The sequence below is a fragment of the Hetaerina americana genome, unplaced genomic scaffold (genome assembly GCF_022747635.1).
Source record: "Hetaerina americana unplaced genomic scaffold, ioHetAmer1.1.p SCAF_1, whole genome shotgun sequence".
Classification (NCBI taxonomy): domain Eukaryota; kingdom Metazoa; phylum Arthropoda; class Insecta; order Odonata; family Calopterygidae; genus Hetaerina; species Hetaerina americana.
The window spans coordinates 79,470,840-79,498,300 of record NW_027286069.1 but is presented as its reverse complement, the minus strand read 5'-3'; the positions used below and the strand labels follow the sequence as shown (position 1 = coordinate 79,498,300).

The 27,461-nt window shown below is 35.1% G+C and overlaps 1 protein-coding gene across 1 annotated transcript; it reads left to right on the top strand.

Moving 5' to 3' along the window:
* Positions 1-108: 108 nt before the first annotated feature.
* Positions 109-26,961, top strand: LOC139693779 (tRNA (34-2'-O)-methyltransferase regulator WDR6). The gene is made up of 17 exons (XM_071592058.1): positions 109-311; positions 721-1,060; positions 1,646-1,790; positions 4,044-4,283; positions 5,395-5,550; positions 5,789-6,104; positions 7,559-7,729; positions 8,212-8,375; positions 11,394-11,717; positions 12,446-12,649; positions 13,780-14,030; positions 14,122-14,264; positions 15,811-16,033; positions 17,093-17,440; positions 19,460-19,659; positions 21,586-21,754; positions 26,464-26,961. Exons 1-17 carry the CDS (start codon positions 191-193, stop codon positions 26,540-26,542), a joined length of 3,594 nt encoding a protein of 1,197 aa, XP_071448159.1. The 5' UTR covers positions 109-190; the 3' UTR covers positions 26,543-26,961.
* Positions 26,962-27,461: the final 500 nt, after the last annotated feature.

The window sequence follows — 27,461 nt, the reverse complement described above, 5'->3', positions numbered from 1 at the left end:
AGCCGAAATCACACTTCACGCTTACTGTTTACTTTAACATGCTAAGGAAGCTAACAACATTAATAACTGAAATGCACTCGGCGCGATTGACTGAAGATAGGCGCACTATGTAAACACATTTTTTAAATGGATTCGCTCGTCACTCTAAAAATGTGGTTGTATTTTAATTGCTTATATTATAAATTCACAGATGCATTTGTCCCATCTATTTAGTAATGTCGAAAGCATGGTTATACTTGAAAAAATGGAAACCTGTTTTTCAATGTCAGACGCCGCTGCGGTCAAACTATCAGGACACGTTATCCTTGCAGGTATATTAATAATTTCATCGCTTGTTTTAGTTACATTACAATAAACAGCCAAGGAATTTAAATCGATGTCTGCTAAATAAACAACCGTACTTTTTGTCCATTGCCGCTGGGTGAGAACGGCTGTATGAGATTTTAATGGATTAATTACTGTTGTACATTAGGATTTTACAGTATTAAATTAAGTGGCACATGTTAGTAAATGATTAATTCGATGAGATGGGCTTGTGAATCTCTACTTTGTGGCTGCTGAGCATTCTCTTGTGGAATGTGTAAATTCAGTGTAAACACCTTCTACAGTGATGAACGTTTCCTTTATCCGCTGAATTATAGGCAGTCCAATGGATGGATATTGAATGAATCGTAAATATTTATATCTGTCCTACCTTAATGAAATTTATTTCTGTTTTAGGTATTGGCCGGTCAGTGTACGTTTTCAGCATTCAGAGAAAGACATTACTTTCGAAAAGAGAAGTTCTTAGCCGACAGAAGATTCGAGAGTTATCGGTGAACTCTGTGAATAAAGTTCTAGTATACGGAGGAAAAGAAGCCGGAATTTTTAAGTTCACAGAAAGTGGTCTTGAAGCAGAAATCACCGATGTATCTACCTGGAAGTCAGATGATTGGATAGTACATTCCAGGTGGCTAGTATGTGACGAAGTCGCTACGCTGTCTGCTCACAATGTGGTTACCATTTGGAATAATGGAGGGATAAAAAAATTCCAAATTAAATGCCATGATCAGTCTATTCTGTATCCTTTGTAGTTTTTATGAAATCTCCATTAAATATTTCGAACTACTAGAGCCTGGAAGAATAGAAATAAGTTACACTGCATCTCAGTGTTGTACAGGAACCATTTTTTCCAAACTTAAGCGTAAAAAATATTTTATATCTTTCCGTTTTCACTAAAGGATATTTTGAAGAGAAATATATGTGGTTATATCTACTTGCAGATAGACTGTAAGTTGGAGTTAAAGATAGTAGTAATTTGTGGGGAAGGATGGTTAGCAATCACGGTGTTTCCTTATGCTCTTGAATGTTGTTTTTATTTCAAATTCTTCATATTTATGCATATGACAAGATATATTCGAAGGAGAAAGATTGGTACTACCTCTATACAATAAGTGGAATAATGAATGTTATGGATCCCACCCTAGTTACACTAATAGTCATTTAGTGCTGACAGGTATGTTATTGGAGATAGACTAAAGAAGAAGCATCCTAATTTTGAATTTTACCAGTCTTGGATCACATTGAAGAATTAGCACTTAAGTTCATGTGAAATTTAGCTGTCTGTAAACTCAATAAGTTTGCATTTTCTTAACTTTAATATCAGATATAGTGGATATTTGTTTGGTGACAAATGTGATGACTTAATTTGTTTTGCTGGTACGGTGTTTGGACAAGTTGCAGTTTGGTCGGTAAACACAAAACATGCTGATATGATTTGTGGGACCTTGCACTACTTGAGGGGCCATAAGGTAAATATTATGTTTAATTGTTCAATTTTACTTTTCCAGATAAAACTAGGGGATTTCTTCATTTATACCATGTTATATTCTGGGCCCCATGTAAGCATAACAATTAATCATATTGTGGAAGGGGTTAAGCTGGTGAATCTAATTAATTCAGGTTTTGAGCATAAATAGGTTAAAATGTAAAATTAGTAAGCCTGTCCTTTGCTTGGTATCAATATCTAATTTAAAAGTTGGCTACATTTAGAAATAACTAATTACTATTTTTATTTTCTTTCTCACCTTTACATACAATTGGATAGAAATAATATTTCGTGATCTATGTGTGTATTATAAATAAAACTATTTATTATCTTTCCCATAGGTTACCGTTATAATTTTCCAGGTCCTGCTTGGTGTATAAAGTGATAATGTATTAAGCAAATTCTTTTTATTCACTTTTGAACTCAGCAAATGTTGCTATTTTGAAGGCTAATGTATAAACTGGAAACCACACAGTAGCATAGCCAGGGTAATAGGGAAGGTGGGTCAAACTGAAATTATGCAATCTACGAAACAAGTAGAATCTGTCTCAATCCAATTCTAAATGTATTATTGTTGGCATTCTATTGGTTAGGGTCAGTTTGAATGTACACAGCCTAAACAATTGTACAAGAGTACATTTACTTGCCTCCTAACTAAAAGCAAACAGGAAGGTCACCTGCCTCCTTAGGATCACAAATTCTTGCATTAAATTGCCGAGTATGACAATTACCATGGCCAGAAAATAAATTTTTAAATAATTGATCCACTCTTAGATTAAGGGTTGACTACTTTGAATGCTTCATGGCATGATCTGGGGCAATGCCTGTGAAAATGTTTTTAGTAATGTTTTAGACATAATTAAGTGATGAGAAATGTGCATAATGAATCCCTCTTTTAATATATGCCATTTAAATTAATGGAAACAATCCAAAATACCAAACAAGCTGGTTTCAGAGTTGCCATAATATCATACATGATATTCGAATTTCACAGAAATCCATATAATATAGCATATGGATTAAGGTGTATAAATAATTGAAAACATTCTCCAAAAAAGGATAATGGAAAAGAAAAAGTTTGATCAAATAAACATGTCAGTAAGTGTTTTTTGCCCAATCGCCCAGTGATTGTCTGCTCCCCTGTAACCATTAAATATGTTTTAAAAGCCAGAATATCTACTTGCTTTACTTGATTTATCTGTTGGAATTTAAGCTGTGGAGGGCATTCCATAGTTATGACAGCTGTCGTGCAGTGAGGTAAAGCATGAGTAAAAAAGTACTTGCACAAGCTGGTCCTACTCATGACCTCGAGAGTCATTCCATGGTAAGGGTTATGGAGATCATAAAATAATTGTTAAATGAAAGATAGATGTAGAGGTGGAGGGGGATGATAACAAAATGACTTGAGTTTTTAAACTGACTTAATTTACCACTGTTCTTGTTCATACTGGGTGCAGCACTTAAATCCAAACAAGCATGCGTTTCCTTGTAGGAGATTTCCTTTCCAGGTTGGTGAAACTTTCCCCAGACTTCTCCGAAGCATTATACTTAGCCACAATATCGTAAACAGTTTGATCTGGGGTACCAGAAGTATCAAACTATTTCGAAATATAACGCTCAGTGGGAACACTATGTACATCGCCACGTCAGAATTTCAGAGACTTGAAAAACCATGAGCTTGAGGCCTGCTCGTCACTGCCTTTAAAAATTGGCAATGGATGATAAAGAGCCCTTGATCTGGGAAAATAGTATAAGATATTACTTGGCTCTCTGAATGTCTATTATTTTCTGTTAGTTTTATTTTTACCATTTTTGTTATTAGTATTACGTAGTAGTGGGTCGTGGTAGTCTAGGGGTGGAGCATTGGACTTCTAAATGGTGGGCCCAGGTTCGATTCCAGGGCAAACCTCTCTGGGCATCTGTAGCTTCATCCAAGCTATGTCATTTTTTGGGTACCAGATCTTCCTGGGAAACCATAATTGGCACAGGGGAAGGAACTGCCCCACCTACCCTGATGTGTCTATTTCACATGCCTTCAGGCTTAGTACTGATGGGAACTCTACCATCACCTACCAAACCAACTTTCGGGTTGGTTACTGGGTTTATGATTTTTTATTATTAAGTAGTGTTTAAAATGGAACCAGCTCTGACTCCTCAATTATGCCTTTAAGTTTATGATCATGAGATACATACATACTTCTTACTTTGTCATTCAATCATGAATAATGTCAATTAGGGGGCTATATACTCCATCAGGTATGATCCAGTATCAAACTTAATCTGCACTACATCAGATGACCGGAGTGTGAGATGGTGGCACAAATCATCTCCGTTAGTCCAACAAAATGAAAATTCAGGCAGTCTTCACGAGTCATGGAGTGCAGCCCTCATTCATCCAGTGTCCGCTGGTTATGGACATTTGTCTCGAGTGTGGAAATGTTTTGTTTCTCCATCTTTCACTTTCACTGTTGGAGAGGTAAGACCAGCTGGAATTAATTAAGAGCAAAATATTAAGAATTGTGGTTCCTTTTTTGAAATGGAATGAGTGAAAACATTTAAGCTGCATAATGCCCTTATTTACCCTTTGAAAGGCCTCAAAGAGTTTTCACAGTATTCATTTCTTTGAATATAAGTTCTCTGATGATTGAGTTAAATGAGGAGAAGAAAAATTTGGAATTGTGGAGATCATTAAAACTTCATAGATATGGTTTAGTAAACCATGGTAAAGATTCTGAGCAGAGAAACATACTACATAGTACAAGCTGTGAAAATTTGTCATGAAAAAATCATTTGGAGCCTCTCTTATATTTGCCAGTTATTTTGTTGGCTTAGTAACAAAATGATTAATGGCAAATTGATGTTTTGTGACAATGTAGAAGTAGTCATGATATTTTCTTATTTTCTCATGTAGATAATATCTATCTAATCTAATCAATGTAGAATTTTCCACCATTGTGTCCTATATTTTGAGCTATCATCAGAATAAAGTCAATCTATTGCCATTTATGTATTCGGAAGCAAATTGTTGTAATTTTTGGTGTTCTGTATTTATTAAACAATTTTTTAAATGGACTCTTGTCAAGTCATAATCGGCGCTTTGGGTACTCTAGTTTGTTGCATGATGATCAATAACTTTGATAATTAGATAATTATTTCTTTTCATGCTGAATTATCTTTTAAAATATGCAAGTTCAAACTTTGTTATATATGTAGGTTACAAGTATAATGAATTTGGTTTGGTTACACCCAAGATGTAATGCTTTTAATATTACAGAGGTAAACAGGGTAAATATCTGCATTTTACAGTTAAGAGAATGGAATAATGTATTATTATTGGCTAAGAAAGTTGTAATTAGATGTATGGTGTGCCAGTGGATTCATTATTATGACAATAATGAGATGAAGTTTCATGCAAAATACCATTGAAATGAGATTTTTGAGATATCTAGTTAATATAACCGCATGACAATAGCAATAAAATCAGGTAATTATACCCTACAAGCTAATTGTTCATCATGGGATTTCTGCATGCAAGTTTTGTCAATGTTTGATTACATGGATGTCATTTTAGAAAATTCCTTTTTTAGGACTCTCAGTTGTGTGTTTGGAAGAATTTAGAGATTAAGCAAGTTTTCAAGGGTGTTGATTGTGAGCAGTCAGAATTTCCTCTCATTGCCAGGAAGCAGATTCTTCATGGTGGCAGCATTCGGAATGTGGACTTCAGTTTGACTGATGGACTGGTGGTAAGTTAGACTCTTTTTTGATATTTAATGTCTTATGGCATATTCATGATTCTCTTTTGAATACATTTTCTGAGCTGTATCATTCACATTTATGTAAGTTGAATCCTAAATTGTCTTAAATTTGGGGTTGCATAGGTTAAGCATCTCAGCGTTGAAAATATGTCACAATAATCACATCATTTGCACATGTTTTTAGTGACAGTTAACTTTCCTTGTGCTCATTTGTTGATTCTCACAGGCTCTCGGACTTGGAGATGGTGGTATTCTTGTGTGGACATTGGATTCTCTGGTGTCTCCAGCTCACATAACTTCCGATTCCCCATTGGGCAGTAGTGATCCGTCAAGAAGAGTATGCCTGTATGGCAAAGAGCTTGAGCCTATAGTCATTACAAAAAGTGGGACTGGTTTGATCAAAAGAAGATTGGATGACGAAGTGTCCAAGTGGCAGAATGTTTGTGAAAAAAAATATCTTGGTTTGTGTTTGTTAGAATCCAGCTTTGATAGAAAGTCAATAGCTTTAACTTCTTCAGATGGAAGTCTGGACATATTATCTGGTGAGTTTTTTTCACTAAAACCAGTGGAAAATATAATTAATGATTATAAGCTACACTTTGTAGGTTTGTCACATAATTGTGATAGTTGGATGATGTATGCACACATTTTAGCTGACTGTGAGCTCTTCTCAGAATATTATGATTGTGTGCCTACATTAACTTGTTAAAAGCATCTTTGGTTTGGATCACCTTAAAGACATGACTTAAATTCAGAAAATGGAACCCTCTTTCTCTACCAACGTATTCTATTTAGGTTCAATGGCTCATAAAAAGCATTTCCTGTTGATTGTGACTCTTGAAAGACTGTAGTAGGGTCTGTGAAAGATGTCTAATTGCAGCTGGAAAGTTTGGAGGATAGAGGAAGGGGCATATTATCAGGTTAACATCAGCCAGAATGTTTTTTGGACTATGGATTTCGGTGATTGTCATTGGTTGCAACTAACTAAAAATATACGTGTCTGCCTCATTGCCATATATCTCATCAGTGGTCATCAGACTTCTTTTACAGGCTAAAAAGTAGATCATGAGTACACCTATCAAACTTTGAAGCTAGTAATAATATGCCCTGGCTTTATTAGGTTTTTATTACTTCCAGTCATGAGGAGTGGGAGGAGAGATTTTTGATCCATGTGATAACTTTTAATAAATAATAAGTTAGTTCGTAATAAGTATTTCCACCTAATTTGAATGGAAAATTATTGTGACAATTATTAGTTAAAAAATAGAAGTCTTTAAATAGACGTATAAAGAACTGAAATGTTGTTGAGAAAAAATATCATTATGCAGTGATGTCTAGTTTTGCCGTGCACAGCTCTGTTCTTCTAATAATATTTCCAGTATGTGCCCTGGTTTAGTGCTGTACAAAATTACTGCTTTTGATATGATAAGAAAGTTGCCTAGTGCTGTACAAAATTACTGCTTTTAATATGATAAGAAAGTTGCCTAATGCATTTCATTCCTGCTACTTTGAAAAACAAATCTCAATATTGTATGGTGTACAGAATTAATTGGTTTTGGATTTAGATTCCAGCAATTTATATCCAACATTTGATCCATATACTGTAAAACAAGCTGATAAAATATAATGGAATGAGTTGGACTAGAAACACAGTAGACCCTATTCACTATGATGCTTCAGCATGGAAGTAGAATCAGTACAATTGGTTTGTTAGAAACATTGAATTATTAAAGAATGCTGGAAACTTGGTTGCTGGCTTGGTTATCATTATCCCTTCCCATTATTATCTATGTTTTTGTATTACCATGCACTAGATTATTTATTAGCCTGAAATTCTGTATTTCATGGGCCATTTCACCTGAAATTATTAATTTTGTCAGCATGTCAACTAAAAAATGTATGATTTGCTAGGGTTGCAATATGATTAATTTTCAATATCAGTTCAAATATTTCATTTGACATTCCAAAATATGTAATTAGTGTTCTATTTTTAAAGGAAGTCATCTTGCTGAAGGAGATGGTGTGTCACAGTGTGATGGAGCCATTAAGTATTTGGATGGTGTGACATTGGATGGAGATTATATACTTTCAATCCACTGGCTAGCAGATGACCTTCTTTTGACTTGCAGATCCAGAGGTCAGCTACAGCTATGGCTAATGGTTCAGGGTAAGCTTGAGATTCAATGTCTCATTTGAAATCATTTTGTGATGCCAGCTGTTTTTGCTAATTACCATAATTTACAGCATAAAACATGCACGTTTTTTCCAAAGTAATGGCTCAGTAAATCACCTGTGGGTCTTATATGTTAAGTCCTTCATGAGGTTAATGCCACCCCCGACCCTTACCTTATATTCCCACTTATGTATTATTTATTAAAAATGTTAGCAAAGGAAATCAGTTATTTGAATTCATTTTTCCAGTTTATCCTGTCAAATATGCTATTTTAAGGGATATTTGTGGAAGGTTTCCTTTTTGGAGAAGGGTAATTACTAATGTCACTAAAGGAAAAATAAGTAAAATTAGCAAAGAATCAATTACTATCTGAAATAATTATTTTTCCATTTTTACACATTTAACCCTTGGTTATAAGTATTTACAATTCAATTTTTATTAAATGTTTATATTTTCAACAATTCTTATTATTTCAGGAGATGACTTCCCAACACTAAAAGAGGTTAGAACGTGGGTCTTGCCACATTCAAAGCAATGCTGGACAACTGCTGCAGCCTGGGTTCCATGGGGAGAGCCACCAGGTCTTATCCTTTGTGGCAATCGCTCAGGAGATCTTCTTATTTACTCCAAGGATAGTCCTGTAAGGATGTGTCAAATCTTTTTAGTGGAATACTCTATCATTTATTTTTCCAAAAGGAAAAGTGATTCACCACTAACTCTATGTGGACATTTTTTTCATTTAAATGAAAATGTCAACTCAGATTAAAAACTGAAAAAATCAAATGGTTTTCTGGATCAGTGAACCAAAATTAAGGGGTTTGATCTATATTGCTTTGTAGCTACCTTAAAGATCCCGACTAAATGTATGGATAGAAAAATTGTGGTACTTAGTGAGTGCAGTATGAATCTCCCGGAATGAATTACGTTACATATCAGTAAAATACCACATCATATATTACAATGATAAAATTTTGCCTTTCTCTTGATAGTTCAGAATCAGTTTTTTGTAGATGTTTATTCGACAAAAAACACCATTTAATTATATTTTGTAATTAGCTATTATTTGAACTAACCAATAATGTAATATCTTCATGTGGAGAGGTGCCCACTACACAGGGCACGGCACTTAAATCCGGGCAAATGAAACTTGTTTAAAAGCAAATTAATTTTTAAAAATACATTTGGAAATGAAAATCCTTTCACATACAAATAGTGGTGTCTGTCAAGAGTAACATTACTCAATGTAACCCCCTTCAGATGCAATGACCACCTTCAATCTTGTCCTTAATTGATCGCACGCGCTCTTTAAACCAGGGCTGTCCATATTTGCAAATGCTGATACGATAGCAGTGCGTAGAGATGCGGCATCAGTGTGCCTCATCTTATTGGTAACTTTTTTGACTATGCTGCAAGCATAATAGTCAAGGGGGTTAAAGTCTGGGTTATTCAGAACATGTCAATGTTATCTGAGAGCCAGTTTTGGACTAAATGACTCGTATGAGCTAGTGCACCATCCTGTTGAAAGGTATATTGTCTCCCCGAGGCCACAGTTACCATCCACGGTCACACAACATTCTTCAAATTTGCAGATAGACTTTCTTTTGTGATAGTTATTCCCTTTTCAAAGGAAGTAGTAGTAGTTTTGAGGGGAGGCAACCGACAGCGAAGGTCATTTGCGCCATAGGGGATGGACAGGAAAGGATGAAGGGTGGAGAGAAACCCAGCGTCGGCATTAGCCTACTCTTTACGAAAGGCGCCAAGGGGTCCGCAGTTTAACGTCCCATCCGACGGACGGCATACTCACTCAAAGTGCCCTCCACAAATCACCTCAAGTAGGGATCGAGATACCTCTGAAAAATATTCAACACCGCCGGGATTTGAACCCGCGCCCTCAGGGTGGGAAGCCAGTACGTTAGCCCCCGCACCATCTCGATCCCCCTTTTCAAAGGAATGTGGCGGCATGATATCACCCTCACTGGACACAACACCTGGGACGTGAACACTTGCCAAAAATTCTGTTTGAGCAGCAATCTGGAAACAAGTCTTCGGGGTCGTGGGCGAGCCAGCAATCATTTCTCTGGTTGACCTTTATGTCAATGATGAACATTTTTTCTTCAGAAAAGAATCTGATTCACCCTGCAGCTTTTAGAGAACACAAAATCCGGTTGTAGCAAGCAATCCACTTTGTTCTGGCAGCCTCAAACATCATCTGTTGCATCTTTATTGTATACGACTTGTATGATAGGTCCTCCTCTGCCATTTGATGCATTGTTCGCTCACTAACATTCAATTCTGATGCCAATTTCCTCGGCGAACGCCCCAGGTCATCTGAAATCAGCACCTGAGCCTTCTCGACGACTGCCGCAGTTCGTGATATGCATTGCCTCAAATGAGGTTTCCTAGATGGGTTAGTGAAACCATCCCCAGACTTCTCCAATGCATAACACTTAGCTGAAATATCATGAACAGTTGATCTGGGGTACCGGAAGAATCAAAACTATTTCACTGGGTGGACACCCAGAGCAAACATTTAGATAATAGCGGCTCTTCGATTGCAGTCTGCGCTTGTACGTAACATCTCGGCCATGTAGAGGTTATGGCTGTTTACTAGATTCCTATAGCTTTCAAGAGCACCAATCGCAACCTCCTATGGAACTGGGACATGGTGGGACATTCAAATTGAAATTTGTCCGGAGATAACTGCTGCACCCTGTACAGCATGGGAGAGTGCTATATTTGGATGTCATTGAATAGTATTCCCAAGAAATTAGGGCTTAATCATTGTAGAAATGCATGTACAGGCATATTCAGTTCACTTTTCTGATCCACCCCACATCCTCTCGGGGATGTGCACTGTGCTATAAACATTCATACCGTTTCAATAGCTGTATTTTTATTCTAATTTTTATGAGTTTTACATGACCTTTTGAAATATAAGTGATAAGTTTTATTGACTTTAAATAAATATTATTGATTACATCAGTGGTGGAATGTGTGCTGGATTTAATAATAGTTCATTGTTGTGTGATTTGTTTGGTTGTGCCTTGCTGGGTGAGACTATGTATGCATAGAAAAATTGTTGTACCTTTTGAGTGCGGTATGAAACCCCAGGGAGGGATTACATTACATATCAGTAAAATATCACATGTCGGTGTTTTCAGTCCCTCCCAAGTAAAACATACCTTAAATGGTAGATTACTGAATACTAATCATATAAGTGAAGTAAGTTGTATTTCTTTTGTCATTAGAAGTTCACTGCTTGCAGTTGGTCTCAAAGGCATCTAGTAAATATTTATAATTGTTGTATCTTCATGCCATTGATATAAATTTTACCGAAACTCGATATGTTAGAGTAAATGTTACTTAATTATACTCTACTGTATTAAACTATGCCATATACATTACAATGGCTCATGTATTATTCTTTGATGAAAAAATGATTTTTAAATTGTATCATTTTTTTAAATGAGGACCAATGTTCTTTTTTAAACATTTCACATGTAATTCATGATGTTACTTGTCCATTGTAAGTGAGTGTTTTGATATTCATTTGTGAAGTTTTGGGAAGCCAATTTTTACATTATATATGTTGGAAGTTTTATTAGTTTAGTCACTATTTAAACAGTCTCCATAGAACAATTTACATTTCTTTTTCCAGAATCCAATTCAAATCCTGAAAAACTTACATGGCCAAATGGGTGTTACCAGTCTAATGGTGTTTTGGCCTACCTACAGTCAAGACAAGAATTGGAAGCCTACTTACCATGAAATTTACTTTCAACAACCACAACAAAGTCGTGTGAATGTTTCTGGCCATCTTTTCAGTGCTGAAATATATTCTACTGGCAGAGATGGCATTGTGAATGTTTTTGTCTTAAGAAATGGTCTTCTGAAGTTAAAAGGAAGTGAAAAGTTAGGATTTGAGTGGGCAGCCCGATTTTTGGTTTTAAATAAAAATATATTAGTTTTTGGTTTTAAAGGGGTAAGTACTTTAGTTAATAAAGGTTGGCCAAAAGCTACTTTTCCTCAAATCTGAATTTCCAGTCAGAATTCATGGTGAAAAGATTGCACTGAATTGATAAATCTTTCCTCTAATCCAAGCCATGTAATTTATTTTCAATAAGTCTGTATCTATGTTTATGGCAAAATCATAATTTGTTTTTACATTTTTGTTAAATTCATCTCAAGAATACATGGGTGAGGATTTTAGAATTAATTGTAATTTACAAATCAATTCTAATAATGCCCATGAATTAAGGTCTTGTGGATTTGGTTTGCACCCATGTGTTCTGTATTAAGTTAATTTGTAAACATTTATCCACCAATAACTAATGTTCATTCACTAAAGCTGGTGATAACAAATGTTACTTATGGTTATTTAATGCATTGCAGAATTTTAATCATCCTTTAATGGTCACGGTGGTAGTTTTTCTTTTGCCTATTAATGTTTCATCAGATCATTTGTCAGGACTGCAAGTGCTGGCAATGTTCAAATATTCCAGACAAAGTTAATTGAAATTACAAATGATATATAATGGCTTCCAAGTGAGGTTTACTTTTTTCAGTTTACTGGAATAAAAACACGTTTTTTGCAATTGTTTTAAATTAATCATTGATATCATTATGAATGATGGTAATTAACCAAAGATTCTTCTTCTGAGTTAGAAATGAGTGTTTTTTTAGCCTAAAAAAGTTTTATCTTTTTAACAGGCTAATGCTGTCATATGGGGAATCAAAGAAAGATGTATAATGTTGGAGAAGAACTGTGGTGGAGGACACAGATCATGGGATATAGACTTTGTTTCTCAAAGTGATGGATCTCTTGATTTAATCTTGGCAATGGTCACAAATGGAGAACTCACAACAGTAAACTGGAAATTACCTTCAGGAACTCCAGGGGGAAGTGTAGTGCAGGTAATCATATGATGTAAATGATAAAATATACTGGCATGGGTACTTGTTTCCTAAATTTTTTGGCATACACATATTTAACCCTAGTGACTTAGCCTCGCAGGTTATCAAACCAATGGTTGCTCCGATAGGTAAAGGTACATGTCACTTTATGCTTAGTTTTACTGTCATCTCAAAAAGGAGAAAGCAGCAGTATGTGAGGCCTATAGGATATAAGTTCAATTTCAAATGTGGCAAAGGTAATACTTATGGTCATGAGCCAAAGGATAGAGAAGAAAGCAACTGAGTACTTGAATATTGATCAGTTAAGGTTTAGTAAGGAGATGGGCGCATGTGATGCCATGGCAGTGATTAGGTTACAAGTAGGATCAACACAATGGCACAACCAGGATGGAATTATTTCTATGCTTAGTGGATTTTCAGAAGTTGTTCGACAGAATAAACGGCAAAATTCATGAACATTTTGCAGAAGGTAGGAGTGGAGTGGAATAAAAGATTACGTTTCTTAAACCTGTACAAGTGCTGATAGCAAATGGATCACTGTGATGCCCTCAGAGTAAAACTACAAAAATTACCTTTATTATCTTTTTACACGTTAAATGTTCACTTTGAATTAAAATTTTCAGTGTGCATTAATCTTTTCTAAAAAGTTTATGATGATAAAAAATAAAATGATAAACTTTTTATACATAAAGTATCCATGTATAGAGGGAAGACCTGATCTCCAAACAAATTCTTAGTCGAAAAAAATAATAGTCACACCTTGTGGTTTCAAGCCTTTTCTAGAGCAAAAGTCTGCTAGTTATGCCTACTCAATGCTAGCCACTTTCTTCTTCTTTATTACTCAATTAAATCAATCCCAAGCTTAAAATGCTGTTCATATACTTTGTAACTGCAAATTTTAGAGCTTGTGTACCGAACCGATGTCTAGTAGCAAATTAATCTTGAATGGTCAACAATTCTCCCAACCTTTAATATACATGTGTAAGTATAATGGATTTTTGTTGCTCAAGTTTTTGAAATGTAATATGTGGAACATGTCAAATTTAAACTGATGAAATTATATAAATAATAATCCTCTTTGCTATTGGTTCTTGCTCTATAAATAACACTATCTTGTTTCTCCATCATAGGGTGGGCTCCACTCAAGAGAGATCAATTGCATAAGTTGTTTTAGCCCTTCAAAATATTTGTGCAATACTTCAAATGATATGACATTTGTGATCACGGGAAGTGAGGACACCACAGCCAAAGTGAGCAGCTTCAGTTATAACAGCAGTGAAAAGACTCCACTCTTCTCCACCATAAGCACTCTCCATGGACACCTGTCCAGCATCCGAGCGATATCTATACTTCCAATATTTCCCTCTGACACACTATATGAGTGAGCATTGTTTTACCCAATAACTTTCAAATTATACTTAAATGCCACTTTCCATAGTTTTAACAGCTAAGTTAAATACCTTAATTTTCAGGTGTAAGAACCTTGCCCTTAAGGAAAATGCATCAAGGAATGCTGTGACAATTGAAGCAAACGATGAACACCTTGACTTCATGGTTTTCTCAGCTGGAGGGAGAGCCCAACTGAAAGCCTGGAAACTTTCCTTTGATCAAATTGGTTCGTATATGTTTGGATGCTGGTGAAAATTTTAATTTAATTAATTGCTAATTTAAGAATTTAAAATTTGTTTATGGTTATGATTCACCCTGGAAAAAAAATTCCTAACTTGCATTTATGCAGGTTGAAATTATGGTTTTGTGGTATATCCTCCTTATGTTGTATTGTTTTTAGGTCATTATGTTACTTTTTTATTAGGTCTGGTACAGTGACCTTATAGTGACGAAACAAAGTCTCCCCTTACTCTAATGCTCTCCCTTACCCTGTATTAAGATGAACATGTCTAGAAACTCTGTCTGTGTTTGCCATTGTACAGACTGATGTCACATTAATGTAAAATTCATCAAAGTACATATGAATTTTAATAAATTGGTGTAACACCATCTAACAATTTTGCTGAGGTCATGCTTGGAAGACAAAGGAAAAGCCAAGTAAAAAATGCTAAAACTGTGCATTCATAATTTAATATTTGAAATGTTGGTCATGTCCATTTCTACTATAAAACATTTAGAAAAAAGCTTTCAATTGTATTGCACAAATCTAACCTGTGTGTATTTTGTGAGTTAATTTGGTGAATGGTAAGAATGATGAAATGTATAATATCTTCATGTCTGAAATGTAAAGTTGTAATCCTCAACATATTTAATGTGTACAGAAAAATGTATAAAGGGAAAGAAGATTAGAGAGATTAGGATTAGAAGATTAGGATTTTCTTTCCTAGGTGACTTCACTGGATGAAGAAATTAGGTGGGATGAGTTTGAAAACAGGGTGCGTATTAAACATGGCCATTGAAACAATTTCACATTTGAAGTTACCATAAGTTACTTTAATTAGTGAATTTTCATTGCGCCTTTGTTGCCAAAGTGAAATAAACATTTGCTCTAATAGTCAGTGCAATATCCAATAGTCATTGAAAATCAGCGCGACTAAAGAGCTTGGGAACCATGAATATAGCTGATTAAATCACTAATAATAAAATTAACCACTGTCAAGGGACCCATTTCTCAAAGCTTCAATTTATTTTTACAAGTGGTGATTTTAGGGGAGGTGACCTACAGCTGAGGTCATTTGTGCCATTAGGGATGGACAGGAAAGGATGAAGGGTGGAGAGAAACCTGACATACTCTTACGAAGGCTACTCTTAACGAAAGGCGCCAAGGGGTCGGCAGCATAACGTCCCATCTGACGGATGGCATACTCACTCAAAGTGCCCTCCACAAAGCACCTCAAGTAGGGATTGGAATACCATTGAAAAATATGTGCCGCTGCCGGGATTCGAAGCCCTGTGGGTTATTTTTACAAGTATTCATAATTTGAATACATGTATGGTTATATGTTGTGCAGCATTTGTTGCTTGCCTACATTACTCAGTTTTTGAATTTGAAAGATAATTATTACATTTTAAAATGTTTTCATAGTGCTTGTAAATCAACTTGTATCTTTGATTAACCGGACAAAGGTACAAAGGTCTGTGTTACCTTGTGTTTTTCACTCTGCCAAAGCTATTATTAGGTTGTTTAGTTTATTATAATTCTTATTTCACAGAAAAGCATTTTGGTGTGCATCCAAGTCAGCAGCTGTGTAGGGCTGAAGAAAAATTTTCACTGATGCTGGACTATAAAAAAAGAGACTCCAAAAATATTGAAAATAACTTGGAGGCAAGATTTATGGATGTGCAGTCATTCTATGCTAAAGGAAGAACCCCCGAAAAATCTCAGGATATGATTTTAGTTGCTGTGGTAACAGCTTGCTCTGATGGACTTCTGAGGTAGTTAATGCAAACTAAAATTGAAAAGGAATTAGGGAGAATGGAAAATATATATTAATTCACAGTATCAAGAGATTTAATCATAGATGAATCCTTTGAGTATTTGATGAATATTTTTTTTGTAATAATTTCGTACATTCATTGCATGATAACTATTATCAGTTGAACTGCTGAAGGAAATGTTGTGTTATTATCCCAAAGACATCTAGATTAGATCTATTCACTTGCTGCATCACCAAATGGGCTTTAAATTCAAAACTTGCATGCATGGGCACTTTTTCTAGTATAGACAATTAGAATGCAGTTTCAATGGTGTAAAATGCCCAAATCTGGACGATCTATTAAAAATCAATTCTGCAGCTTGATCTGAATTATATGTTTCTTAATTAGACTGTTTTCACTGTTCAATTTCTAACTGTTCATGTGCTGGGAAAGATGATTTCTATGCTGAGGTTTCATGAATGTTTCATTTCCACATATTGCAGGGAATATTTATGAATTAGATGTGGATGTAAAATGTAAATGTAGATATGAATGTGAGACATCTCCTATGCATGTTTTCATATTGGCTTATTGTCTGAGAGATATCTACTGAAACTCTGGTAATGCTGCGTAAATAATTTTTTTATATATGTTAGCTCACAAAATATATTAAGTTAAACATTTGACTTCATTTTGCACTTACCATTTAAAATGTGTTTCTGAATCTCAGTAAAAATAGGTTTCAGTTTTTGGTTGGAGAGGTGTATGTTATTTTTCCTTTAAGTATTTTTGTATGTGAATTTGTTTGACTGCTCAGAAGAGCTTCTGGTAAAATAACCAATAAATTATTGAAATTTAGTTATTCTGAATTTTATAGTGCAGTAAATACATTTCATTTCTGTCACATGCATATTATTACAAAATCTAAGATCATTGTTCATGTATCATTCTAAACCTATCACTTGAATTGCCCCCTTTCTTCGTAATTCCTTCAGTGGTCATTATATCCTTTTCAATTATTTTCAATTTATTTAGAGATCGTCATGGATTTAAAACTAAATTCTTTTATTTTTCCAGGCTTTTTGGTTACAGGGAGAGCCAGTGTCATCCTGAGAGGGTAGAACAGAAGCCATACCTTGGTTTGTGGTCACATGGTATTCCTCATCCAACAATCTCCAAGCGGCATTGCCTTTTCAAGGTTTTGCATAGCTCATTTGCTGGCCACGACATTGTAATCACCACTGACCTCATTGGCTATTATCATCTTTGGGACATAACCAGTGAATTGGAGTCAATGGAAATGAGCAGTGTTCTTTTAGACACAAAGCATTTTGAGCAAAGAGATAAGGAACCATTCTTCCCATTCTTTAGTAAACTTACTCACAAGTTCTCCATAAATGCTGTTGACTGGAAAGAGCAAAGCTGGTGAGTGTAATTACATAATTCATTTCCCTCAGTTTTTTTATAATGTGGAAATATTCCATTAAAGTTTATTCCTCATAAGCTGCTGAAATGCAACTGAATTTATTTTCTGTGCTTTTGTCATCCTCCTTATGCTTAAGAATGAGTTGGGTCACTTAGGAAATTACAAACAGACTCCAAATTCATATTTATACTTAGTTGTATAGGATATTCAAAATCAATTGCTGTCCTTTTTTCCAAATGGTTTATCACTTTGAAGGTTCCATTTTGCTCCCGGGAATTATTGTCGCGTAGGTTAGCTTGATGGACAGTGGTTTGCCCCCTGTCCTGGAGGTGTCTTCAGGTCAAATTGATTTTCGTTGCAATTTAGCCTCTATTTATTGGAGATGCTGGCAGGCCCAGAGTGCTCTGATTGACTGTTCCTTGGCGGTTCGGTGGAATTATCCTTTCCCATACATGGAATTCAGGGTGTAACCATCCTCACGGTTGAAATTATTAGGATTTTTTATTATTTCTAACGCTTCTCTCATGAGTCTCAGGAGATAGCCTTTTTCTCTGGCCAGCACTTTTGTTCAGTCGGACTCGAATGTGTGTCCTGGTTCCGACCATGCATGTTCAGTGATTGCTTAGAGTCGGAACTGTTTCTTATCTGTGGCCCCTTGGTACTCCTTAATTCTGCATCTAATTGACCTTCATGTTTGGCCGAAGTAGAATTCTCTGCATGTGCACTTGATCTCATATACTTCTTAGTACATGCGATTGGGGTTTTGGGCCTTAGGCTTAGGGATGATGTCGCTGATTTGTTCTAGTTGTGGAGAACCTAGTTACTACATTATGCTTCCATTGGAGCTTACCTATCTTTTCAGCCGTTCCGGCGCTGTATGGGATGTTAGCATATGCAGTCAGCTTGTCCTTTTCTGGCTTCTCCTTGTTTCATTTCCTTGCCAGAATCTGGTCTTTTGTCAGCTCCTATTCTTTCTTAGTGGTCTTTTTTTGGACCATTTGTTGTGGGTATCTTTGAGAACCTTCATTAGAAAGAGGTCGTGGGAGCCTTAAGATTAATTTGGTTTATCACTTTGTTGATCATTTTTATTGTTCTGTGAAAAACCATTATTTTTGTTTGTTTATAAACTTTCTGTTTAACTCTTGTGTTAACATCAACAACACTTCAGTTTCTCCTGTTTATTGTCTAGGAATGACTGAAATAAACTCCTAGAAGTAGTGTAGTAAGACCTCCAGGCATTACTTACCAGAAGTTTCAAGTTTTTTGTTTCTCTGGGATAGTGAAACACTTTGTCATAGTCATCAATATTATTGTCTCAACAATTGTTTCAATGCTTTAGCACCATTGTCAAGGATAAAAATTTGCATTTAATCATTTAATTAATTTGCTGCCATTGGCAATGATGCCTAAGGTGTTAAGACCACAGTCAGGACGATGAAATAGTGTGAAGTATTACAAAGTTAGGTTTTCAATATATCATGTTAGAAGAACTCCTAAAAACCTTCATGAGCATATTTGGTTCTTGCTTCTTAGCTATTTTCTCATGAAAATCAATTGGCAAAAGTCAAGCTTGAAGAAAGACTAAATGTTGTTATAATGGCCCCAGACACATATTTTTAAAATGAACACCCGAATTTAAAAAAATTGTGATGGTATAGAGAAACCATCCCAGTAGCCTTTGTATGGGCAGTGTGGTAAGCAGAGGTTAAGAGGAATGATATATGGATTTTCCAATGACATACATCTTATTGGCCACCTTATAAAATTTACCATTGCAGTATTTTCTTTTTCATTTCATATTTTACCCTGGCATTTACTCGTCAAAATGCAGTGATAATGTTCTAGAGGATGTTGAGCTAAAGTTCACAATGCAATCATTTCAGCTGAAATCGACAAGAATCTGGGCAAAACCTAAATGTTCTGATAATTGGGAAAATTAGATTAGCATGTTCATGTCGTCATGAATTTTGTTACATTGTGTATTTTGAATTGCATCCACTGTCTCTTACCCTGTTCAGGCTTGCTGTTGAAGACTTGCAAAATAATGATGACAGGTCCCAAGTGCCACCATGCATGCTAGTAGCCACAGGGGGTGAGGATGGCACTCTTTCCCTTGATCTCTTAGCATTCCTTGGGAATAGCAAATGTGAGGGCTGGAATAAAGCCGTGGTTCAGACATCCTGGAAATTAGAGGGTGCAGCAGCCACTCAAATTGCAGGTAAAGTAAATGTGAACCCTTTCACGTTATGCCATGCATAATTTCCTTTACTGGGGCATGCTTCATATTTCTTATGTGTATAGCTGGTTGGATTGATTTAGAATTTGTCCAGAGAATCAAATTATTTCCCAATTTTATGTGATTCCTAGACTAAATAATCTGATTGATATACATATACATATATATATACATATATATATACATATACATATATATATACATATATATATATATATATATATATATATATATATATATACGTATACATATATATATTTTATATATACATATATATATATATATATACATATATATATACATATATATATATATATATATATATACATATATATATACATATATATATACATATACATATATATATACATATATATATATATATATATATATATATATATATATATATATATATATATATATATATACGTATACATATATATATTTTATATATACATATATATATATATATATATATATATATATATATATATATATTATATATACATATATAGAAATATATATCACAAAATATTTTTGAGCTCATTCCCTGAGTTTACCAAAATTTGTACAAAATGATGAGGAATCCATGGGTTATTAATTTGAAGTTGATTAAGCATTAACCAATTAAGGTGAATTTGGGAATGCACTCAACATATTAACAGGGTCATTCAATAACTTCATGTAAAATCCAAATGATGGTTCTCATAGTTTCCAAAAAAATTTTCTTTCAGTAAGCTCTCACTAGACAGTTTTTATTTTCAGCTATATCCATCCCGGGGTTTCATTTCCATTGTGATTTGAAGCGAAAAACTTTTGTTTATTAAGAAAAATGAAATAAAAATAAGTGTTATGTGCTGATGAAACACCAATTTAAAAGGCATGAAGGTGAAATCGGCCAACAAGGTTACAACCATGTTTTTTTGGGATTTTACTCAGAATCTTCTACGCCTATTACTTGCAAAAAGACAAATGATAAATTGAGAGTGTTATACATTGTTATTGTCCTGGTTGAGCAAAATAAATCAAGAAAAAATATTCTCATCTGGCAAGGAATAAATTCTGTTCCATCAAGAAAATGCATAGGTGCACAGTTTCACTGGCAAAAATAATTGAATTAAAGTTCAAATTATTACAACATCCACCATGTTCACCAGATTTGCCCCCCCCCCCCCAATGACATTTGTTTTATTTCCATACTGGAAAAAATGGCTTGCAGAAAGCACTACATGTCGAGGGAGGTATCATTGCCAACACAGGTGCCTATTTTGAGGAACTTCCGCAGTCCTCCTTTATGATATCTTTAAAAAGTTGGGAGAAATCCTGGGAAGGGTGTATTGAGCTAAAAGAATATTGTTGAAAAATAAAAAAATCCACCCAAAATAATTTTTTTTCTATTTTTTCCTAAGGACTTTTTGAATGACCCATGCACTGTTAATAATAGTAGTCAACACAGCGAACTAATCTAACTAAATATTTATTATTTACAACTTGATATCTGCTGTTAAAAATGTTTTATGTATCTCTTTTAACCCTTATTATTGAAGATTATGTAATTGACAGAAGTTCACAAGTTATAAATAATTATTTCATGGGAATCATCCAAGCCACATGTAGCAATAATAAAAAACCTAGAGTATACTTATACAACAATATATGTGAATAAAGTTTTTAAATTTAAAATATGGGAGTCATCCTATGTGCAATGTCAACCTCTATATGAGTATGTATGATAATTTGCAGTGATGTTGATTTTTTTTGGGTTGAACTAAGGTTTTGCTGTATTATACCAACTTGATTTAAATGTTGGTATACACATTTCTCATTATTAGTTTCTTAGCTATGAGTTATTATTATCCCACACCAACTATAAAGGTTTATTTATGTCACTATTCTTTAACTTTGCAGGAGTCAAATTTGTTTTGGATAACTACTTGGTTACAGTTTCAAAATGTCAGCAAGTAATTCTGTGGAGATGGTGCTATGAATCTAAAAGTTCTTCCCTTAATGCTTCAATTATATCCTGCTGCTACTCAACAATTCCTGACATTGAAGATATTGCTGTGATCAACACGAGGTATGTCTTTCAGGATCAACTTTCATTGCAAAATAAAAAAACTATTGGCGAGTCTTAACCCTCCTAGTGCGGTGGGCTGATACATAGGCTCATGCACAGACCTTTGTTCACTATAACTTAGAATTTTTCCTTCATATGGTTGCTTCATTTTAGTCCTGTTTAAAGAGTGTATTCCTTGGTTTATTTAACAAGTTTTTGCTATTTCTTATCGACAATGTTTCAAGAAACCGTCTGGCAATAATTCTGAAATTGAGATGTATGCATGGTAGGAAGTGATGCCTAACCATGCACTCATTTTGTTTGCTGATTTATCCATCTACTGTTAAAAAAATTAAAAATGTTTCATTAAGTAATCTCATGACTGTGTTATGATGGCTTTGGTAAAACACGCTAGCTTAGAGTTAGGCAATATAATGCAAATGAAAACTTTGCTTTGTAATCATTTTGATTTCTCTTGCCATTGGCCCAGGCTAATCCCTTTGGCCCTGTGGAATCAGGCTACATAGTCAGCCACTCTATGTTTTTTTAGGCCTTGGCACTTACCAGCCCTGAGTTAGTGAATATATTGTCAATAAAGTATGAAGAAAGCAGTCTCAGTAGTCTCTCCATTTTTGGCTGAGGTGACTTTTTCAGCCCTTGCGAGCATGCGTTTGAATCAAATGCAATTCCAAGCAAATGCATAGGTTTTTATTTTTGTGTTGTGGTTCAGTTACTGAAAATGGCAGCTAAAAAAAAGACTTTGAGTTGAGGTTAAAAAAGAAACTTTACACTGCCACAATAAAGATTTAATATTTCACGACCCTGGTTTAGATGCTGTGCTTCATCATCAGGTAACATACATCAACATGTTTTCAACTTACATAGATAGATAGATAGATAGTGGTCTTTATTTGGGCGAAATTGAGACCAAATGACCCCTTCTTCCATTTAACCCATTTACATAGTCTGGTTCCAAGAGGGGGGTAAGGGAAAGGAGAGAATAGTACTCCATTCTTGCAGCTAGACTATATAAGTTGAAAAAATGTTAATGTGTGTTACCTATGATGATGCCCAGCATCAAAACCATGGTCGTGAAATATTAAATCTTTATTGTGGAAGTGTAAAGTTCCTTTTTTACCCTCATCATGAAGGAATCCACAAAGTTAAACCTGACACTATTATTTTTATTAAAGACTTTGATAGTTAAAGTAGCTGAAGAAATGGTGAATTACTTGTTATCGCTAAGTGATAGTGAAGATAACTGTTAGGAAGACGATGAGAGCTAGCATCTGAATGATGAAGTGAATTCTGATTCTGACAACTCTGTCATTGTGATGCAGAGAAAAAAGCCAAGAGTTATGGAGGAAAGGGATGAAGATGACATATGTAGTGATGTGACAGATGATCATCCACTACCAGAGTTCAATGTCATCTCAGAGGGCCGTGACACTTACCAACGCCTTTAGTTATACGGAAATACCAGGCCCCAAGTAAGTGCCACTACTGCTGCTGACCACATAACATACTTCAATTTATTTTTCACACCCATGCTATGGAATCTATTTACTGAGGAAACCACCGGGTATGTTGAGCAGTTTCTAGCCACCCATTAAATATCGCATTGATTGAGAGTAAGGCAATGGCGAAAAGTGACAGTAACTGAAAACATTCATTGCAATTTGGCTAGAAATGGGTGTAATAAAAAAGCCAACCATCTTTTGTTACTGGGCAAAAAATTCTTGCACCATACCATGGTTCAGAAAAATGATGCCTAGAGATTATTTTCAATTATTTCTGAGCTCTTTCATCTTACAGATGAAGCCAAACTTTTCCCTCCTGGAAGTGGAAAGTATGACCCTTGTGATAAATTTCAGCCCATTTTTGACCATGCTAATTGCTTATTTTTCCATTGCTATGCACCCCCCAAACACCTCAGCATTGGTGAAACATGAGTTGGTACCAAAAGCCAGTCACAGTTACTTCAATATTTACCTAATCAACATCACCACAAATGTGTTATAAAATTCTGGATGCTTTGTGGTTCTGTAGTGAACTATTGTCTGGCCTTCTCCTGCTGTTGAGGTGCACGAAACAAAGAAGATAAGAAAGACTTGCAGGAACATGGACTAAGCTTTGTCATTGTGAAAAAGCTTTGAACATTAGATATTTATTTCATGAAAGGATATCATGTTGTTGTGGATAACCTTTTTCCAGTGTTTACCTGGTACAATAATTGTTTAAAAATCAAATGTATTTGACCAGGATATTGAGAAGGAATAAGAAGAATAAACCCAAGGAATGGAAAGGAAAATTTAGCTTAGGGGAAAGGAAATATTATTGAAATGGTAAAATTTTTTTTTAGGGCAAATGGGGAAAAAAGTCCAAAAAAATTATGTTCTGCTTCTTTCCCCAAAAGCAACAGCACAGAGCACTCATCTAAGTAAGAAGAGGCATGGTAAAGTCAAAAACTTTGGCTACAAATTATAAATTTTTATAATAGTTATATGGGAGAGATAGATACGAGGGTCATCCGGAAAGTAGTACCCGTTCGTGCCGCATGAAGTGCTGACGACGCGAGTAGCCGCTGGACGAGGTCAGATAGCTTCAGTGGCTTGTCTGCCTTCTCTGAGCCAAGTTGCGTGACGCTAGCATTGCCTGTGTTGTTTCTGTGATTGTTTACAATGTTTAAAAAAATTGAGAACGCCGCCAGTTGTGAAGTGAGGGCAGTGATTAAATTCCTCAATGCAAGAAACGTTCGCCCATGTGATATTCATCGCCAATTAAAGGAGGTGTATGGAGACAATGTAATGGACGAGTCGTCTGTTCGGCGGTGGTGTCGCAACTTCAACATGGGGAGGGGGAACACACACGACGATGAGCGTTCGGGGAGACCGTCTGTCATTACAGACCAACTGGTGAGCTCAGTTGACGAATTCGTGAGGAACGATCGGCGCGTCACAATTGATGACATCTGTGAGCATTTTCCCAATGTTTCTCGAACAATTGTTCATGAAATTGTTAAACACCATCTGCATTATGCAAAAATTTGTGCAAGATGGGTCCCTCGCGTATCTCAATGAGCTGGCGGCGAAGGACTATGCAGCAGGAATACAGAAACTTGTCACACGTTATGACAAATGCCTTAATTTGCTTGGAGATTATGTTGAGAAGTAGTTTAAAGTATCCTCTTTCAAATAAAATTTTTTATGTTTGTTAATATTTACTTTTGTGTCTTTATTTCACGAACGGGTACTACTTTCCGGATGACCCTCGTACATCTGACATTATGGTGTATTCTTACTTGGATGAATGGCACCCTCTAAAGTTTTAGAAGGTTGTTTTCACTGTAATTGCTCCTGTTGCTCAACTGCATGTATTTAGAAAATGACTACAAAATATTTTTTCCCTCGGATTATACATTTGAAAAAATTACTCTCTGCATTTCTCTACACTTCCTCCTATATGCTTCATAGTTATCTTTTTTAATTATTTTCTCCCCATAATACTGCAATATAGAATACAATCAGGACGTATTTGCCAGTTTTGTAGATTTTGAAAAAGCATTTGGTAAAGTGAATTGGGAAAAATAATGAGTATAATGAAGAAAATAGGAATAGATTGGAGGGACAGGAGGTTAATCTGCAACCTGTGCTTGTCTCAAGACTGCTCAGGTGCAAGTGGGGAATGGGGAGTCCGAATGGGCAGTGTTAGGAAGAGGTGTAAGGCAAGGTTGCCCATTATCACCGTTGCTGATCCAAGTATATGTGGAGGATATGATTAAAGAGGCATGGGAAGAACTGGAGGAAGGAATGAAAGTCGGCAGGGAATTCGTAAAAGTAGTCAGGTTCGCTGATGACCAAGCTTTAGTTTGTCAGTCAGCCAAGGGGTTGCAAGGATTGCTGAGTGAATAGGAAGTTCAGTTTGACAGGTATGGGATGAGAATCAATATTAATAAATCAAAGGTACCTTGAGGTAATCAATACCTTGAGTTATATGAAGGTCGTCAGAAAGATATTGCCCTTAGAAGTTCTAAGGCATCAATCTTGTTGTGCAGTAATTAATAAAGAAAAGTTATGTTAGTGATTTTGCTACATAATGCAAGGAGGGAAGATGTAGTAGGGGTAACATTTTATGGTAACTATAAAGATCTTTGTGAGGATTGAATTTGATTGCAATTTTTCGCACAAATTATCTTTGAACACATTCAATTGCATGAATATGGAGTTTGTAGTAAGTTGACCAGACAGTAGAGCAGTATTCACAGAGTGACCTAACTAATGAGATGAACACAACTTTAAATGGCTCTCTATATTTTAAGTTTTTACTGTATCGGAAGATAAATCCTAGCAACTTCTATGCCTTAGATTGAACAAAGTTATAATGTTGATAAAATTTCAACTTTGAGTCAAATATAACTCCGAGATTTTTTGTTAGTTAATCGGGCCATAGACATTATTGCTTTTTTGGATATTTACATGAAGGATCTTTCAAAGTCTTCTCAAACTTGATGATTCATGTTAATTAAATAGAAATGAAGACTTAAATGATTATCTTTATGCATAAGATTCCAATTGTAACAATATACAATAACACTATGTACTTTTAAAGCTCTATAGAATGGTATTCTCATATTGTGTATGTTGCATCAATGTCAATCCATAGCTGCCCATTGCATGCCACCTAGCACATGCATTAATACATATTCTACATTAACATTTTTTTTATTTTAGGGATGGTGTTCTAGTGGTTGTTGGTGGATGTGGACTTGAAGTTCTGAAAATTGTTGTGGACAATGAAGAAATAAAGTGACTTCAATATGGTTTTAATTTGAGACATTTTTAATGACATGGACAGAATGAAATTTTCTTTTTAACAGGTATGCCTGAGAAAGAGCTTTTATGCATATGTACACATATTTGTGACAGTGTGAATCCTAATGAATGAGTGAGAATCTTGTTAATTTGAAATGAGTGAATGGTTAAGTGTGTCTCATTTTTAAAATTGGCTGAACAAGTTGGAATCTTTATTAAAACTTTATTTAAACATCCTGTTGAATTTCTTTTAGTTTTTATGGCAAATTTGGATAAAAGGTTGGATAGTCTAGATAACTAGAGAGTCTGAATGTTGACATTTTAAATTTGAACGTGTATATCTTGTCAAAAAATAAGAAATAAAGATTTGCTCTTTTTATCCAACCTATTGTTAATTCACTTGAAAATCATCTTTGAAGGGGCCACCATGTTTATCTAGAATGTAGTAAAATGGGCTTCACTAATGTACAAACCTGACAAAAATAAAAGTCATTCATGCACTGCCAAAATGAATTGGTTAATAAATAGTCCGAGACATACGTACATCATGAAAAAATAAAATATGACGAAAGCAAATTTTTAAAAAGTTACTGCAATGTATGGTAAGAAATATGACCTGATGAGTCGGTTGACATATGAGTGTGGCAGTCATGGAATTTTGTATATGTTGTTGTTTTTATTTTATCTATGAAGATATTTTGTAATATTCAGCATGAAGTCAGTGATGTAACCTTTTTGAGAAATGCTGACCAAGGCAAAAATGGAGAGGGGTGAACTATTAGCATGAGCTGCATTTTGATACAAATACCCTCAAGCTGGAATTGGTGCAAAAACCAATTTGTTGTCTTCAATGTGACTTTCTATTATTTAAATGGGATGAGTGTAGAATTATTATGAATAAGGCAGAAAATCATCAT

Excerpts from the sequence above, each read along its gene's own strand:
- LOC139693779 (XM_071592058.1), top strand. The coding sequence starts at position 191 with ATGCATTTGTCCCATCTATTTAGTAATGTCGAAAGCATGGTTATACTT. Across the intron at positions 5,551-5,788 it reads GTTTGACTGATGGACTGGTG|GCTCTCGGACTTGGAGATGG; the intron begins GTAAGTTAGACT and ends TGATTCTCACAG. Across the intron at positions 16,034-17,092 it reads TGCTCTGATGGACTTCTGAG|GCTTTTTGGTTACAGGGAGA; the intron begins GTAGTTAATGCA and ends TTATTTTTCCAG.